At 48.5% G+C, this 18,281-nt stretch overlaps 1 protein-coding gene across 1 annotated transcript in view; it reads right to left on the bottom strand.

Moving 5' to 3' along the window:
- Positions 1-9,497: 9,497 nt before the first annotated feature.
- Positions 9,498-18,281, bottom strand: part of fam78ab (family with sequence similarity 78 member Ab) — a 34,451-nt gene continuing 25,667 nt past the window's right edge. Inside the window, exon 2 of the mRNA XM_043720553.1 lies at positions 9,498-10,397. Within this exon, the coding sequence (XP_043576488.1) occupies positions 9,872-10,397 (526 nt within the window). The 3' untranslated portion in view covers positions 9,498-9,871. The remainder of the gene's footprint in view (positions 10,398-18,281) is intronic.

Raw genomic sequence — 18,281 nt, 5'->3', positions numbered from 1 at the left:
TGCAGAGGATCTCAGCAGGTCCTAGCAGCATCAGTGCAGAGAATCTCAGCAGGTCTAGCAGCATCAGTGCAGAGAAATCAGAGTTTACATTTCAGGTCCAGTGACCCTTCTTCAGAACTCCCCTTAACTCTGATTTCTTTTGAAAGATGCAGCTCGACCTGCTGAGATTTTCTGCTTTTGTTGCCATAACTACATGAGACATCTTATCCATTTCATTGTACTTCTAAACAGCAATCTGTCCACTTTTGTCGACAGAGACCTTGAAACAAACCTGGATACACTGTGTAGGGCTCTTGTGATGGACTGGGCCCAGGTGACTGAATGGTTTGATTAGGAAAATATCTAAATCAAAGCTGGTCACCTTCAACCTATCTCAGTCTTGAATGAATACAGGGGAATCGAGGTACACTGGTGAAAATTAAGTGGAGGCAGTGGACAGACTTAGCACGCTCTGTACGACCCAAAAAGACGTGTGGTTTGGGAAATGACACTATTCTGTACTAAACGGGATTCGCTGATAAGTTGTGAACATTTGCAGTAGATGTTTGAGAGAGGTGAACACTTACTGGGTCTCCAGGATGGCCCGATGGTCCAGGGTAACCTTTCTGCCCCTGAATTGAAACAGAAGGACACACCTATTAGTCAGTTTGTAATAGAGGAACCAGAACAAGTATTTTTACAACTGAATACGGCGAAACATGCTTAAAAGCACCAGCTCAGCAAAATATTCAAACACTAAGCAAGACTGCAACACACTTTCAAGAAAAATACATTCAGTCAATTCGATTCCTATGTGGGGGATGAAAAAGGAAGAGCCAGATGCCAAACCCTGCCCCAAGCGAGTGGGAAATGATGAGGCTTGAGGTGACTTGTTTGTTAAAACCAACACCTTGTAGACTGCAATCTTAAAGCAGGTAGGAACGGGGACCAGCTATTGTGTGGCAGCTGTAGCTCACTTGGTAGCATGCTCATCTCCCTGTCAGAACATTCTGGCTTCAAGTCTCTCTGAAGGAACGGGATGCACAGATCAAGGCTAATATTGGACTGCAGGATCGGGCTATCAACCCGAGATGGATGTCAAAGGACAATCCCATTCCAAACAGACCAAGGGAGCTTCCCCCAGGCTCCCAGGCAATATTTGACTCTCATACAACATTATGAAAAATTAAGGATTTGTCACATTGCCATTTATGGGATCTTGCTATGTATAAATTGACTTTGACTGCACTTCAAAAGTACTGTGTTAGCTATAATGTACTGTAAGATGTCCAGTGGTCATGTGAAGAGCTACATAAATGCAACTTTTTTTCTTCTCACTTGTCTTCTTTATTTTATCAATTTATTAGAAATGGGTGTGGCTGGCTGGGCCAGAATTTAATACCCAGGTCTAGTTGCCCTTAAGATGGTAGTGGTGAGCTACCTTCTTAAACTGCTGCACTCCAATAGGATTAAGGAGACCCAAATGCTGTGCTGGAGGGAGCTGCAGGGTTATGAGCCACTCTGCTGACATCTGCCTGGGAAGAGGCCTCCTCATCCTTTCCATGGTGAGCAATGCAAAGCCAATGAGTTTGGTTTCATTGTGAACCTTCATCCTTTCCTGATCACAAAATCCTGGTAAGAATTCCTTTTTGCTCAATGGGTGAATAGTTTGGTAATGGACCATGTAAATCATTTGGTATGGCCCATCATTGCTTGATGGGGATCTTATTTCCAATCTGGCTTTTGTCAAGCTTCTCTCAGTTCAGATCACAATGTTATCCACCATTCATCTCTTTTTTTTCTGTTTTTATGTTTATTTGTAACACAGATGCGTGAGGTGATGAAGAACGCATATGGCATGCTTACTTTCATCGGCCAAGGCATGGAGTACAAGAGTTGGCAAACCATGTTGCAGCTAAATAAAACCCATGTTCGGCTGCACTTGGGAGTATTGCGTGCAGGTTTGGTCACCACGCTACCAGAAGGAAGTAGAAGCTTTGGAGAGAGTGCAGAAGGTTCACCAGGATGTTGACTGTTTCAAGGGCATTAACCATGAGGAAAGGTTAAAAAGACGAGGATTGCTTTCACTGGAAAGATGGCAGCTGAGAGGAGACCTGATAGCAGTCTACACAATTATGAGAGGCATAGATAGGGTGGACAGTCAGAGGTTTTTCCCCAGGGTTGAAGTTTGAATTACAAGGGGGCACAGGTTCAAGGTGAGAGGGGGGAAGTTTAAGGGAGATGTGCAAGGGACGCTTTTCACAGAGAGTGGTAGAAGCCTGGAAGGCTATGCCAGGAAAGGTGGTGGAAGCCAGAACCATTGTGACATTTAAGAGGCATCTGGATGGTTACGTGAAGATTGACAGAATAGAGGGATTTGTACCGAATAGGGGCAGAAGGTTTGTATTTTAGTTTAGTTTGGGCATGATGATCGGCACAGGCTTGGAGGGCCGAAGGGCCTGTTTCCGTGCTGTACTTCTCTGTTGTTGTTTGCTCTCTTTGTGTTTCAAAGGGATTGGAGTATAAGAATGGGGTAGTCTTGGTAAAATGACGCAAGGCATTAGTCAGACCAAAGCTGGAGCTGTGTACTGTATTGATCCCTTATTTCAGGAAATGTATACTGACATTGGAGGCAGTCCAGAGAAGGTTCACTCAGCTGATATCAGGAATGGAGGGACTGTCTTAACATTGCAACAGGAGGAGGCCATTCAGCCCCTTGAGCCTGTTTCATCATTCAGTGAGATCATGGCTGCTCCGTGACCCACGCCTGTTCCTATGTTAAAACAGTCTCCCAAATCCGATTGAGTTTTTTGTGGCAGTGACCAAGGTGATTGATGAGGGTTGGGCTGTGGATGGTGTTGACATGAGCTTGACTAAAGCATTTGACAAGGTCCCACTGGGTGGTCCAGGAGATTCAGTCACATGGATCCATGGGAGTTGGTAGTTTGGCTCCAACGTTGACTTGGTCATAGAAATCAGAGGGTAGTTGTGGAGGGATGTTTTTCCTACTGGAGATCTGTGTCCAGTGATGTTCTACAAGGATGAGTGCTGGGAACATATAATCACATATATAGATTATTTGGACTGAAAATAATGGTAGTCTGATATATAAGTTTGCGACAAGTGCAGGAGGTGTGGATAGTGAGGAGGGTTGTCACAGGATACAGATCAGTTGGTGAGTTGGGTGGAGAAATGGCAGATGTGGAAGAGTTCCAAACATCTCCCACCCTCCTGAACCGCCTGGCTGTAATTGTCAGACTACATCCCTAGTTCTAGAATCCCCAACCAATGGAAATAATTTATCTTTATCTCTCGATATCTCGAAGACGTGATCAGATCACCCTTTAACCTTCTACATTCAAAGGAAAACAGGCCTCGTTGGTTTAATCTCTCCTCATAGCTTAACTCCTGAAGTTCAGGCAGCATGCTTGTAAATCCAATGTTGTATTCCCTGTATTTGGGAACTAACTAGTTTGTATAACTGCAGCATGACTTCAACATCCTGATATTGTAATCCTCTCGATATAAAGACCAGTATTCCTTTCACTCTATTATGAGAAGCGGTTGAATAAGTTGGGCCTGTACTCAAGGTTCTTCAGGGACATGACAGGGGAAGGTGCGGAGAGGTTGGCGGAGAGTTTAGGACCAGAGGGCATCATCTCAGAGTAAGGAGTCACGATGTGAAGGAATCAAGGGGCAACTTTTCCACACAGAGGGTGGTACGTGTATGGAATGAGCTGCCAGAGGAAGTGGTGGAGGCTGGTACAATTGCAACATTTTATAGGCATCTGGATGGGTATATGAATAGGAAGGGTTTAGAGGGATATGGGCCGGTGCTGGCAGGTGGGACTAAATTGGGTTGGGATATCTGGTCAGCACGATGGGTTGGACTGAAGCTGTACATCTCTATGACTCTATGGCGTTCTTTATCGCAGTGAGCTGTTGGAGCTGGGTCATTAAGTGTAGTCAGGGCTGAGACAGACAGATTTTTAATCTGTAAGGGAATCAAGAGTTATGGGGAAAAGGCAGGGAAGTGGAGTTGAGGATTATGAGATTAGCCATGATGGTTATGGTCTGGCGTATCCCACCGACAGCAGAGAGGTAAATGGGGTGATAATCTGTTCTGGTGGCATTGATTAAATGATAAATATTGATACCAGGACCTCACGGGGAGTTGCCTTGCTCTCCTGGTTTTGTTTATGATTTCCATCCATTGAAAGAGCAGATGCCGTCAGCTGAATGTCACGTCCTGGGGATCAGTTCCTCTGACAGTGTGGCACACCCTCAGCACTGCCATACGAGTGTTGTGTGGAACCTGAATCCAAGCAGCCAGTGTGAACCATTCAGCTGCTGCTCCCATGACAACCGATTGATAACGATTGTTCTGTCACTTCATGTTCTGCTCAGTAACCCCCCTGTTCCAAATAAAGTGTAACTTGCAATCAGCATTGGATTCAATTTTAACGAGTCATTACACGTAGACAGCGTTGGCTGTTGGTTTCCGTTTAAAAACAAAATTCACGTTGGCGTTTTAACGGTGTGTCTCAGAAAACGTTTTGGGGAAATCTGCCAAGTTTTCCGGGTTTTCTGAAGTAGATTGCATTTTGAAATTGTGGGAGCTCACATTTTTCAAGGTTTATTCCCTAGCTGTCATTAAGCTTGGCTTTCAGCTGAGATTGAATGACATGGATAAACAGTAACACTAATCCTCAGAAGGGCAGCTGAGGGAAATGAAGGTGGCACCCACAACATCCCGATGCTCTCCAGATACAGGGGAGCTGCTTAAACTCAGCGTGTTACAAACTCGTCTCTAAAATGGCAGCATAGGGTGTGCCCAGGATTCACAGGCCAGTCAGTGCAACATCAGTGATCGGGTGCCATCATCACAGGGAAAATTCACAGCCATGTGGGCAAAACCAAATAAGGCTTTCTTTCCCCTCCCTTATGGGATGCTTTCAGATCTCACTGGGAAGGCCAGCGATTTCACCCCCCCCCCCACACACACACACCCACCCCCACACCCTTTGTGGGCAGTTAAAAATCAGTCACTTTGCTGTGGGTCTGCACTCACAGCTTGTCCAGAAGGGAAGGTATACAGGGTTGGGGGCAGTCCAGAGAAGTTCACTCTCTGATTCCTAGGGATGGAGGGACTGCCTCATGAGGAGAGGTTCATTGGTTGGAGCCAATACCCGTTGGAGTTTAGAAGAATGAGAGGAGACTGGATGTAGGTTTGCTCACTGAGCTGGAAGGTTCATTTTCAGATGTTTCGTCACCATGCTGGGTAACATCTTCAGTGAGCCTCTGGATTAAGCACTGATAGTGTAGCCCACTTTCTGTTTGTATGTCTGAGTTTCTTAGGGTCATTTCCTGTGGGAGGAGACCTTATTGAAACTCACAAGATTCTTCAGCAGTTGGACAGGGGAGACACGGAGAGTTTGTTTCCCCTTTGGGAAGGTCTAGGAGCACAGGGCATCTTTCAGAATAAGGGCTCCCCCATTTAAGATGGAGATGAGGAGGAATTTCTACTCCGAAAGGGGAGTGAATCTGTGGAATTCTCTACTGCAGAGGGCTGGGTCAATCAGGGTATTCAAGGCTGAGACAAACATCTTTAAGCAGTAAGGGAATCAAGGGGAAAAGGCAACAAAGTGGAGTTGAGGATTATCAGATCAAGCACGAGCTCATTGAATGGTGGAGCAGACTCAATGGGCTGAATGGCCTCCTCCTGCTCCTGTGTCTCACTGGCTGGTCGTTAACGGTGACAGATTTCCTTCTCCAAAGGATATTAGCGCATCGGCTCGATGGTAGTTTCATTGAAAGCCACCCCTGAGACTGAGAGGGTGCTGAAAGGATGTTTCTCGTTGTGGTTCGAAATGTTTTCCCTGAGGGACACTGAAGAAGGGTCACTGGGCCTGAAACATTAACTCTGCTTTCCCTCTCCACAGGTGCAGCCAGACCTGCTGAGTTTCTCCAGCGATTCTGGATTTTGTTTCTAATTTCCAGCGTTTTTTTTTAATTCTCAGGGAGTAGTGGCCCCTGTGCCTTCACAGAGTGTAGCTGAGGCAGGGCTGTGGAATATTTTGAAGGCAGATATCGAATTGGATTGACGAGGAGGTGAAAGGTTACAGGGGTAACTGGAATGTTGGGGCTGCGATCAGATCAGCCATCATCTTGTCGATTGGTGCAGCAAGCGAGAGTGACCTTGTGGCTTTCTCCTTCTCCTGATTCATGTGTTTATATGGCCTCCTGCTACCCCTGGCTTAGCCTCTTTACCCATCGCCTAAACAGCACCAAGTCCCATTCACTCGTCACCCACTTACCTACCCCCTTAAAACTCGCATCCTCCTTCTCAAACAGCTTTGTGTGGCCTCACCTTCTTACTCCTGAAGCCACCCATCTCCGTGCCCCTCTGACTCTCTCTCTCTCTCTCTCGATTATCCTCCATTCAAATCACACCACTGACAAGCTGGAATATATCCCCTAAACCTCCATCCTTTCTTACCCTTCCCTCTTTCCCTGAATAAAACCCAGCTTCTGCTATTCTAATCTCTAGGATCTAACTCGACAGTGAAACTCCTTGGAGGGTGCTAACTTTGAGGTGTTGTTGTTGGCAGGCCCAGCATTTGTTGCCTATTCCCACCCCCCCCGGCTCACTTGGTGGGTCTGGAGTCACATGTAGACGAGACTGAGTAAGGACAGCAGCTTTGGTTCTCTGAAGGAAGAGCACGGTGGTACAGTGGTTAGCACTGCTGCCCCACAGCGCCAGGGACCTGGGTTCGATTCCAGCTCAGGCGACTGTCTGTGTGGAGTTTGCATGTTTTCCCTGTGTCTGTGTGGGTTTCCTCCCACAATCCAGAGCTGTGCAGGTCAGGGTGGAGGGTGGATTGGCCATGGGAAATTGCCCATTGTGTTCAGGGATGTGCAGGTTAGGTGGGATAGCCATGGGGAAATGAGAGGGGGGTCAGTGTTGGGCTGAATGGGCTGCTTCCACACTGTAGGGATTCAATGATTTTAATTGAGCAGGTGGAATTTTTATAACGATTACTGATCACAGAGAAGAGCTTGCTGTTTGCAGCTGGGATTTGAACCCATGGCTCCTGAACAGTATCTGCTGGCTTCCCAGGCTGGCCATGTCGCTGCCGTGTAACTGTCTCCCTGGATATAAATGGGCTGTTGCTGCGGGAGACTGACTTTGTTGTTGAACCCAGATAATTGCTACTTTTTCACCTCAAACAGACTCTTCGTGTCGACACACTGGTTACAAAGGCCCAACAACGCCCCTTCTTCCTCAGGCAGTTGAGAAAGTTTGGCATGATGGCGAATACCCTTGCCAACTTTTATAGGTGTGCCATCGAGAGCATTCTGTCTGGATGTATCACTACCTGGTATGGCAACTGTACCATTCAAGATCGGAGACGGTTACAGAGAGTGGTGAACTCGGCCTGGATAATCACAAAGACCAACTTCCCATCTATAGAATCCATCTGCCAGGCCCGCTGTCAAGGAAAGGCCCCCAGCATTCTCAAAGATCCATCCCACCCTGGCAACGTTTTCTACAACCTCTACCATCGGGGAGAAGGTACAGAAGCCTGAACACACACACCAGCCGGTTTCAAAACAGTTTCTACCCTCCTGTTGTTGGGATACTGAATGGATTCACAAACTCCTAACATTCGCCTGTACCTTTTTTTTTTGTTTTTGCCGCTGTTTACCTATTATTTACTTATCTATGTGACTTCACTCTGTGATCTGCCTGCATTGCTCACAAAACAAAGCTTTTCACTGTGCCTCGGTACACGGGACAATAAATTCAATTCAGTTCAATTCAATTCAAACCCATCTCAACTGTGCAGTGAGGAAATACTGGTGACCGTTAGTGAGAGCCCAGACACTTCTGTTTTTCCTTTTTTTTAATTATCTCTTTCAAAGAGCATTTTCCTTTGTTTTTGTTATGCAGTTTTCACAGCTTCAGATGAAAACAGACCCATCCTAGACTCAAGTGTCAGGGTGTGAGTGTTGCAGTGTATCACAGTATAAGCAACATCCTCCACACACCCAACTCGAAATCATTTGCAAAAATTTTACAGCCACAAGATTCAATAAATAACATTATCGACTTGATTAACCCTTAATACTGTTTGTCTCCTTGGTGCATAATGAGGGGAGCAGCACAGAGACACAAGTCTTGATGCATTACATCATTAGCTACACAATCTGACACATGGGAGACCTCCATCTCAGAAAGAAAATGTGCTGAGTATCTTACCTGTGACAGACTAGCTATCACTTGATGCCTCAGAACTGGGTTTGGTCTGGTCACATTGTCCATGACACATGAGGGCTTTAAGTCCCTCAATGAAGGTTCTCCTGTCAGTGCAGTATCAGACGGGAGACCTGATGGAGGTCTTTAAAACTGACAAGGGTTCCAATAGTGCAGAGAAAGTCAGAGATGTTTCCACGTCCCTTAACAGTCACTAATCTATCCGATCAGGAAGTCAGAAGAAACACCATTCCCCAGAGAGAGTTAGAATGTGGAACCTGCCACCACAGGGGAATCGTTGCACTGAATCGCGTCAATGTATTTATGGACAAGTTGGATAAATGCATGAGGTATAAAGATATAGGTGGATATGCTGATGGTGTGAAATAGGGGAGACCCGCATGGTGTACATGAACAGTGTGTGAGCTGAATGGTCTGCTTCCTAGTTTGTGAATGATGCCCATTTTATGATGAGGATGTGGGGAGGTGGGGACAGTAAAAATCTAATCCAGGAAAGTGCACATGCAAATACAAACAAAACCCAGCAGATATTCCTGCGGTAACTGTGTGGGAGGGGGGGACATTCAGTCCACCTGATCATGTGGGTGTGCACAAGTATGGTCTTCCAACTCAGCCCCAGGCGCCTGGGGTTGGAAAGGTCACCATCCAGATCCCTGGGGGAGGGAGGGGGAGAGAGAGAGAGAGTTGGGACTCATTAACTGGTAACTACCCAGCTGTAGCACAGGACTTTGAAACTGTGGTAGCTTTGTGTAAATGGAAAAATTACTACTCTCAACAACAACTCCGTAATCCTCCAGAGATTAGTAACGCTGATTTTGGACAACTGAGGTGAATTTTGGTTTGACCGAGTTGATCATTTAGTTGAAACCCATGGACATGGTCATGTTGAATAGGGCAGCAGGTTCGAGGGGCCAAATGGCCTACTCCTGCTCCTACTGTCTGTGTTGCTATGGTCACCATTTATTAAATTCTGAAGTGATAATGATATTGACGAGATTCCCCTGTTTTGTGCAACCTCCTTATTTATACTGAAACAATTCAGGGTTACATGTGAGAAAACAGTCTGGAGATGAAACAGGCTGGTTTGCAGTTGTATATTGCAGCTTATTAAAGAGACAGCGTTCAGTCTATGCTCACGATGAAATGCTTTGACCCACTTTTCTCTTAAGGCAAACATTTGCAATGAGATGTTTTCGCTAACTTAAGGCAGCATGGCAAGAAGAGGTTTGTCTTTTACAAAAAAAAACAAATAAAATCGCAAAGGTTCATGTTCAAGTGCAGTTCCAGTTTGAGACAGGATATTGAAGTGAAGTTTTGTGGGGTTGTGCAGTGCGTTGTTGAAGAGAGCAGACGGGGCAGAGGAAGACTCTTTGTGATGAGCTGATCCCACAGTGCGATGGCCTTTTGTTTGAGCTGAGTTAACCAATCGTGTTGCAGCACAGTGACGGTCTCCGCACACCCCGACAACCGTTTCCAGGTCAAGGTAGAATGGTTGTATTTCTGTGCGTCAAGACGTGTCGCTTTGGGGACCTCTGTTACCGCCCCCACCCTACCACTGCCCTCTCCGTGATGTCCGACCTGAGCCGAATCATTCGCTAGCGATTGTGGCGCCTGTCAGATTTTCGGGGGGATGACCACTTCGGGCTGCCCTCCCGTGGGCCGCCACATTAAGACCTGGGCGTCGTTGGCGTTCGGTTTCCTCAGGGCGTTGGGAGCAATGGGCTCGTTCCTGTTGAGGATCAAGGGGGTCTCCTGCTCGATGGGCTCCAGCAGCACGGCCCGCTCCCCCAGCGTTTTGCTGGGATCCACGGCGATGTGAAGCTTCATCCTCCACTTGATGGTCTGCAGAACGATGATTTCCCCCGTGCCCATGTTGGAGGCCACCAGCCATGTGGTGAAGCTTTGGTCCCTCATGATGCTGGTGAGCTGGGGGGTGTTCGACCTACTGACTGGCACAGCCCATGTCACACTGGGGTAGAAGTTATCGTTCATGCTGACCGTAAAGCGCACCTCCCTTTTGGTGGGCCCCACTATGGTGTGGGTTTCCGTGGTGTTCCCGTACCAGGGGTAATTCACTCCATCAGAGTCACTTATTGCCAAAATATTCCCTTCTCTTAGATCAGGCAGCTCCCAACTGGACCTTTCAAAAGAAACAAAATTTGAAAATGCTAGATCACGTACAAAATCTTAACTCTATTTGATGCTATGAGTCTCTACTGATGAATGCTAATGGAATCAGAGATGGTTACAAAACAGGAACAGGCCTATCAGCCAGTCCAGACTGTGCCAGCCAGGAACAAGCAGATCACCGTTCCAATCCCGGGGTTCCAATCCCGGCCTTTCCCATCCCGGCCTTTCCCATCCCGACCGTTCCAATCCCGACCGTTCCAATCCGGGCCGTTCCAATCCGGGCCATCCCAATCCCGGCCGTCCCAATCCCGGCCGTCCCAATCCCGACCGTTCCAATCCCGACCGTCCCAATCCCGACCGTCCCAATCCCGACCGTCCCAATCCGGGCCGTCCCAATCCCGGCCGTTCCAATCCCGGCCGTCCCAATCCCAACTGTTCCAATCCCGACCGTCCCACTCCCGACCGTCCTAATCCCAACCGTCCCAATCCCGACCGTCCCAATCCCGACCGTCCCAATCCCGACCGTCCCAATCCGGGCCGTCCCAATCCGGGCCGTCCCAATCCCGACCGTTCCAATCCCGGCCGTCCCAATCCCAACTGTTCCAATCCCAGCCGTTCCAATCCCGGCTGTCCCAATCCCGACTGTTCCAATCCCAGCCGTTCCAATCCCGGCCGTCCCAATCCCGGCTGTCCCAATCCCGACTGTTCCAATCCCAGCCGTCCCAATCCCGACTGTTCCAATCCCAGCCGTCCCAATCCCAGCCATTCCAATCCGAGCCATCCCAATCCCGACTGTTCCAATCCCGGCCGTCCCAATCCCGGCTGTTCCAATCCCGGCCGTCCCAATCCCGGCTGTTCCCGGCTGTTCCAATCCCGGCCGTCCCAATCCCGGCTGTTACAATCACGACTGTTCCAATCACGACTGTTCTAATCCCAGCTGTTCCAGTCCCAGCCGTTCCAATCCCTACTGTTACAATCCCAGCCGTCCCAATCCCGACCGTCCCAATCCCAACTGTTCCAATCCCGACCGTCCCAATCCCGACCGTCCTAATCCCGACCGTCCCAATCCCGACCGTCCCAATCCGGGCCGTCCCAATCCGGGCCGTCCCAATCCCGACCGTTCCAATCCGGGCCGTTCCAATCCGGGCCGTCCCAATCCCGACCGTCCCAATCCCGGCCGTCCCAATCCGGGCCGTCCCAATCCGGGCAGTCCCAATCCCGACCGTTCCAATCCCGGCCGTCCCAATCCCAACTGTTCCAATCCCGACCGTCCCAATCCCGACCGTTCCAATCCCGGCCGTCCCAATCCCAACTGTTCCAATCCCGACCGTCCCAATCCCGACCGTCCTAATCCCGACCGTCCCAATCCGGGCCGTTCCAATCCGGGCCGTCCCAATCCCGACCGTCCCAATCCCGACCGTCCCAATCCCGGCCGACCCAATCCGGGCCGTCCCAATCCCGGCCGTCCTAATCCCGACCGTCCCAATCCCGGCCGTCCCAATCCGGGCCGTCCCAATCCGGGCAGTCCCAATCCCGACCGTTCCAATCCCGGCCGTCCCAATCCCAACTGTTCCAATCCCGACCGTCCCAATCGGGCCGTCCCAATCCGGGCCGTCCCAATCCCGACCGTTCCAATCCCGGCCGTCCCAATCCCAACTGTTCCAATCCCGGCTGTTCCAATCCCGGCCGTCCCAATCCCGACTGCTCCAATCCCAGCCGTTCCAGTCCCGGCTGTCCCAATCCCGACTGTTCCAATCCCAGCCGTTCCAATCCCGGCCGTTCCAATCCCGGCTGTCCCAATCCCGACTGTTCCAATCCCAGCCGTTCCAATCCCGACTGTTCCAATCCCAGCCGTCCCAATCCCGACTGTTCCAATCCCAGCCGTCCCAATCCCGACTGTTCCAATCCCAGCCGTCCCAATCCCAGCCATTCCAATCCCAGCCATCCCAATCCCGACTGTTCCAATCCCGGCCGTCCCAATCCCGACTGTTCCAATCCCGGCCATCCCAATCCCGGCCGTCCCAATCCCGACTGTTCCAATCCCGGCCATCCCAATCCCGGCTGTTCCAATCACGACTGTTCTAATCCCAACTGTTCCAGTCCCAGCCGTTCCAATCCCTACTGTTACAATTCCAGCCGTCCCAATCCCGACCGTTCCAATCCCGACTGTTCCAATCCCGGACGTCCCCATCCCGACTGTCCCAATCCCGACTGTTCCAATCCCGACTGTTCCAATCCCAGCCATCCCAATCCCGGCCGTCCCGATCCCGGACGTCCCGATCCCGGCCGTCCCGATCCCGGCCGTCCCGATCCCGGCCGTTCCGATCCCGGCCGTTCCAATCCGGGCTGTTCCAATCCCGACCATTCTAATCCCGACCATTCCCATCCGTGCCGTTGTAATCTCCCAAGTCTTTGCTCTCTTGCATTGTCAGAGTAACAGTGGGGTCAGCAGGGGTCTGTGCCCCTCTAGGCACTTTGTTTTGGCTGAGGCACAGTTGAGCTCCACCCCCCCCCGCCGCCTCAAGGACCATAATTGGGGCCTACACTGTTCTCATGTTGACAGTGTCAGGGGTTTATAGGAAACAGCTCCTGAGCGTGGATGTGAGAGTTCTGGAGAAAATCCAGGAGAGACAGTCTGCATGCTTGCTGGAAAAAAGGTAGGACGCTGAGAGGAGGGAGATTTAAAAAGGATTTAAAATGTTTTTTTAACACAGAGGGTGGTTTTCGTGAGGAATGAACTTCCAGAGCAAGTGGTGGTTGTGGGTACAATTATAACGTTTAAAAGACATTTGGATAAGAACATGAATAGGAAAGGTTTGGAGGGATATGGGCCAGGAGCAGGCAGCTGGGAGTGGTTTAGTTTGGGATTACAGACTGGTTGGACGGAAAGGTCTGTTTCCGTCCCGTGTGACTCTGTGACAGTCACGTGAGCAGGTCAGAGACGCTGAGGTGGCTCTTATCCCCAGGGGGGACTCCGATAAGATTTGACAGAATTGTGAGACACGCGAACAAACTGTTTCCGATAGCTGAATGGGCGATAATCAAATGTAAATCAATTGGCAGAAACAGGTAGGAAGAGATAACATGAGGAGGTTTTCACACAATGCGGGGAGAGGGCCTCGAATACACTGCCTGAGAAGGAATTGAAACCGATTTCAGTAGTGGGTTTCAACATGGAATCTGCTAAAATATTGATGGCAGAATATGGGAGGAGAGCGGGGCGAATTGGACTACTGTTTGAAACAGCCAGTATAGACCAGTGGGCCAAATGGCCTTATTCGCTGCTGTAATATCCTGTGGAAAGTGTTAAAGAGAGTTGGGCTGGGGCAAACAAGCCAGCGGTCCCTGGCTGGGTTGACTGGGTCATGGCCAGGAGCAGATATTACCCTGCCCTCACAGAACTGTTGTTGGGGAAAAGGGCAGAATGGAGGGGTGGGGGAAGCAGGGAGGAACAGAGTGCTTAAGCAACTGGTGTTGAAGAGGACAGGATGGGCGAGGAGGATACAGCAATGTAGCAAGCTGCAATTCCCACTGTGTCACATATTCCTGGTGTCCCTGTCATACAGTATACCATTCCCATCCCCTGCTTATACAAAGAATACTGAGTTTCTCAATTGGACCTCAAATATTCCATGGCACTGTAAGAGAGGAGGCCAGTGGAGATCCACTCAGTACCCCAGGCCCAAAAATAAACAACACGGTCATTTAGGGAAATGTAGGAAAGGAGGAGGCCATTCAGCCCCTCAAGCCTGTTCTAGCAGTGAATGAGATCGTGGCTGATTAAAGCCACATCCCTCCCTTCACTTTCGTACCTTCACTTAACGAAGATTTATCCATCTCAAATTTAAAACCAACAACTGGTCCAGCATCCACTGCCCTTTATGGGAGAGAGTTCCAAATCTCTCCCAGCCTGTGTGTGTAGAGGTGCTTCCTAACATCTCTCCTGAATGGTCTGGCCCAAACTCTCAGACTAGACACTGGAAATAATTTATCTACCTTGTCTTTTCCTGTTGATATGTTGAAGACTTTGATCAGATCACCCCTTAATGTTTTAAATCAAGAGAAAACAGGCCTAATTTGTTTAATCTCTTTTCATAACTGAACTCCTTGTAAACCTACACTGTACTCCCTCCAAAGCCAATACATCTTTCCTAAGGTGTGGTACCTGGACCTACTCACGTTACTGCAGGTCGGGTATAACCAGGGGTTGTGTATAACGGTAGCATATCTTCTGCATCCTTATATTCCAGTGCCCTAGATATTAATCCCAGCATCCCATTAGCTTTATTTTCTACACCTGTTCAAGACATTTTAAACATCGATGCACCTGAACCCCCAGGTCTCTCTGGATACCCACAATGTTTAACTCCAGACTGTTTCGAAAGTACCTTGGTCTATCTATCCATTCTTGGTCCAAGGTGGGTAATCTCACACAGTGCCACCATTGAACTCCATCTGCCACAGTTTGGCCCATTCACTTAGCATGAAGTTATAAAAAAAATAACAATAAACGAACATCCACACTATCTGTAATGCTGCCTAACTTTGTGTCATCAGCAAGTTTGGATATGTGGTTTTCTTTGTCGTTATCTAAGTCACTAATAAGCCATGTTGAGGCCCTATCACAGATCCTTGTTGGACGTCATTGCTGTTTCCTAGGATGTTGTGAGCAAATTGACTGTTGTGTTTCCCTATAAGCTGACAGTAATTACACTTTAAAGTGGCTCCATTGGCTGGAGAGTGCTGTGGAATGTTCTGAGGTTGCGTAATGCACTACCTTAATGTCACACTGTTACCTGAATGTTTGTGTGTGTGTGCGTGTGCGCGCGCACGTTGTGGGGGAGTTGCCAGCAGTATCACTCACTCCCTCTGGGGAAAGGGTTAAAGTCCCACCTCATGGCCCTGATGCTCTGTGTCCATGGCCAAACAAGCTGATCAAAAATCATTACAAATATCACCATGTCACACCACAGGAAATGACATCACCACAGGAGATGACATCACCAACCCAAAGAAACACAAACACATAAATAGAAAGCAGGAGTTGTCAGCAGTGCTTCGCCAGGAGAGAAGATGTTACCTAGTTATGGTGACGAAATGTCTGGAAATGAACCTTCCCGCTCAGCGAGCAAACCTACATCCAGAATCTCAACCTGAGCTACAAATCTTCTCAAACCTTGGTAACAGGAAAAGATGTTTGTATGGAGGCCTGAAATGAATTGGTTTGAATTTTGTTGTCACATGTACCGAGGTACAGTGAAAAGTTTTGTTTTGCGAGTGGTACAGGCAGGTCATACCATACAAGGACGTACAGACCATAGGGTGTTTAAACAGAGCAAGGCATACAGGGTTAGGGCCGCACAGGAGGTGCACAAAAGCAAGATCAACATTGAATTTGAAGTGAGACAGGTCCATTCAGCAGGCTATTAACATACCCCTCACTGGTGCCTCTGTTTGAATCGCCAGTTTAGTAAATCCCACATGGTCAATGCCAAGATCCTGAGAAGTGCACACTATCGCATGTTCCTGTGTTTTGTAATATTCAGGTCAAAAACACATCCATATGGTGCAGCTCCCCACTCACTGGCTCTGGGTTAGGGCACGAGTGTTCCCTTTCTGTCAATCGTTGAGAGTTTTTCTGAACAATAAGCATCTTTCCCAAAAAGTAATGTAATAATCAGTTGGAGGTTTGATGTTACTGTGAAGCACTAATGGATTTGCTCTCCTGTATTAGATAAACTATGCCTATGGTTCTGTTGACTCCGGAATAAACTGAATGCCAAGTTGGTGATTAGTTAAGGATGGACAGATTGTAATAAATCTCGACATTTCTTTAATGTGGGCTTCCAGTCTGCAGCTGCACATTTGTTTGCTGCTGCATCAGCTATGGGTCTAATCCTCATGGGTTGTGCCAATGAATGAAAGAACAAACTTGCATTTATATACTGTCTTTCATGACCAAGGAAGCTTGTATGAAAATGTAGTCACCATACTAGTGCAGGAAGCCACAAGAAGCTGTGAGCTGTGGGATTCCCAGATATACACACTTTTAACAGGATGTTGGTTGAGGGTGAGGCTGCCAGGGAGCCTGCTATTTGTCAAAGACCATCAAAGTCCTCCCTGGGGGAGACAGACAAGGCCTCCCTCTGGTAGCAGCCTCAATAAAGCAGCTCTGAGTGGGCGCCTGGATGTGAGGCTGTGGGATTTGAACCCCTGAATGTGTCACTCGGCTGATGGAGAAGCTGGATAAATATAGGCATGTGGGAGAAAGGAATTGGATAACGGGTGAGATGAAATGCAATAATAAGAAGCTCATGTTAAGCAAGAGGGTGTTGGGCTGAATGGTCTGTTGCTTTCCAGTTATCTAAATAATTCTAGCCCACGGGCTGCGAGTGTTTAACAGTAATACACTGTCGTAGGTATCTGCAAAAACCACATGGAAATGTGGACAGATTTCTCCCATCTGCTTCTGATTTAGCAGAGAAATCGCTAGGAGTCAAGGTTCCTGGTAAGTGTCATGGTGAGGTCTCTCTAAAGGACCTGATTAGATCAAATCCTTGTTTCTCAGTGTGGCTGAGCTGGCCCGGTCATCCTGTGTGTACTCTCAGTCCCAGCTGCTGCTGGCTAATTCACTGGGAATGCAGGCTGGCCTCATTAGGCAGTGTTCCAGCAATACCGTGTCACACTCAGAAAGTGATCGTTATTATCTGTACAACATGTGCAGAAGCAGATTGAACCAACCCCGGGGCAGGTTGTGTCGGTACCACTCCAGGCAGCTAGCTCAGTTGGCTGGATGGCTGGTTTGTGATGCAGTGTGGGTTCAATCCCCACCCTGAGATGTGGTAACCCTCAGTGTCTCTCTCTAACCAGAGTTTCTCTGTGGTCCTCTTGGACAATGGTGAGTTTAACTGTATTTTTACTTTTTACTTATCCACTTGTGTGGATAAACAAGTGCTGGCTTTGTTCATCTTGCATAAACCTAGCAGATAATCCACCCCCACACTCAGAGTGGGGCATTATCCCTCAGTTAGCGTCCCCCATTAAACCTGACCTGCAGGACAGACTCCCACCCCCCCACACAACAAAGCCTCACATTTTTCGTATTTTCCACTAGTGCTGCCCAACACCTTTCTCAGCCGAGACAGATGAGCAAGGTCCTACAAACAGCGATCCCCATCGCGAGCGGATAATCTGGTGAGCTGGAAGGTTTGTTCCTAGATGTTTCGTCACCATGCTGGGTAACATCATCAGTGAGCTTCTGAACAATCTTCACTGGAGGCTCACTGATGATGTTACCCAGCATGGTGACGAAACGTCTGAAAACAAACCTACCAGCTCAGCGAGCAAACTTACAAGCTGATCCATAACCTGAGCTACAAATCTTCTCCAAAATCACAAGCAGATAATCTATTTCTGCCCTTGCTCCTTCAATTTTGTATGTTTAATCTTTTGTGAAGTTTATTAAAGGGTTAAGCACCGGGAGAACTGTCCCGTCTCCTATGGAATAATTTCAGGGATGGTTTTCCAACCAGCCCGGAGAGCGATGGCTTCATGTTTAGTCAGTGTTTGCGATATGACAGCACTTCCACAGTGGTGCACATGGTGGCAGTCCACAATCCAGAGTCTCCAAAGTGGGTCTTATAAACTCAGAAGCTTCTGATTTGGCAGGTGCTGACTGAGGTCACACAGCACCGTGGAAAATGTAAGATGAGTTAGTAAGAAGTCAGGTGGCACTATTCCAGACACCTGATGCTGTCAGGGGACTGCAGTGATCATCATTACTGCCTCGCTGCACACACACACAGACACACGTATAGACACACACACACATACACACACCCACGCACAGACACACGCACACATACACAGACACACACACAGACACACATACACA

Source organism: Chiloscyllium plagiosum, chromosome 30, assembly GCF_004010195.1.
Source record: "Chiloscyllium plagiosum isolate BGI_BamShark_2017 chromosome 30, ASM401019v2, whole genome shotgun sequence".
Taxonomy (NCBI): domain Eukaryota; kingdom Metazoa; phylum Chordata; class Chondrichthyes; order Orectolobiformes; family Hemiscylliidae; genus Chiloscyllium; species Chiloscyllium plagiosum.
The sequence above is the reverse complement of the archived record's forward strand: the minus strand, read 5'-3'. Positions and strand labels throughout refer to the sequence as shown.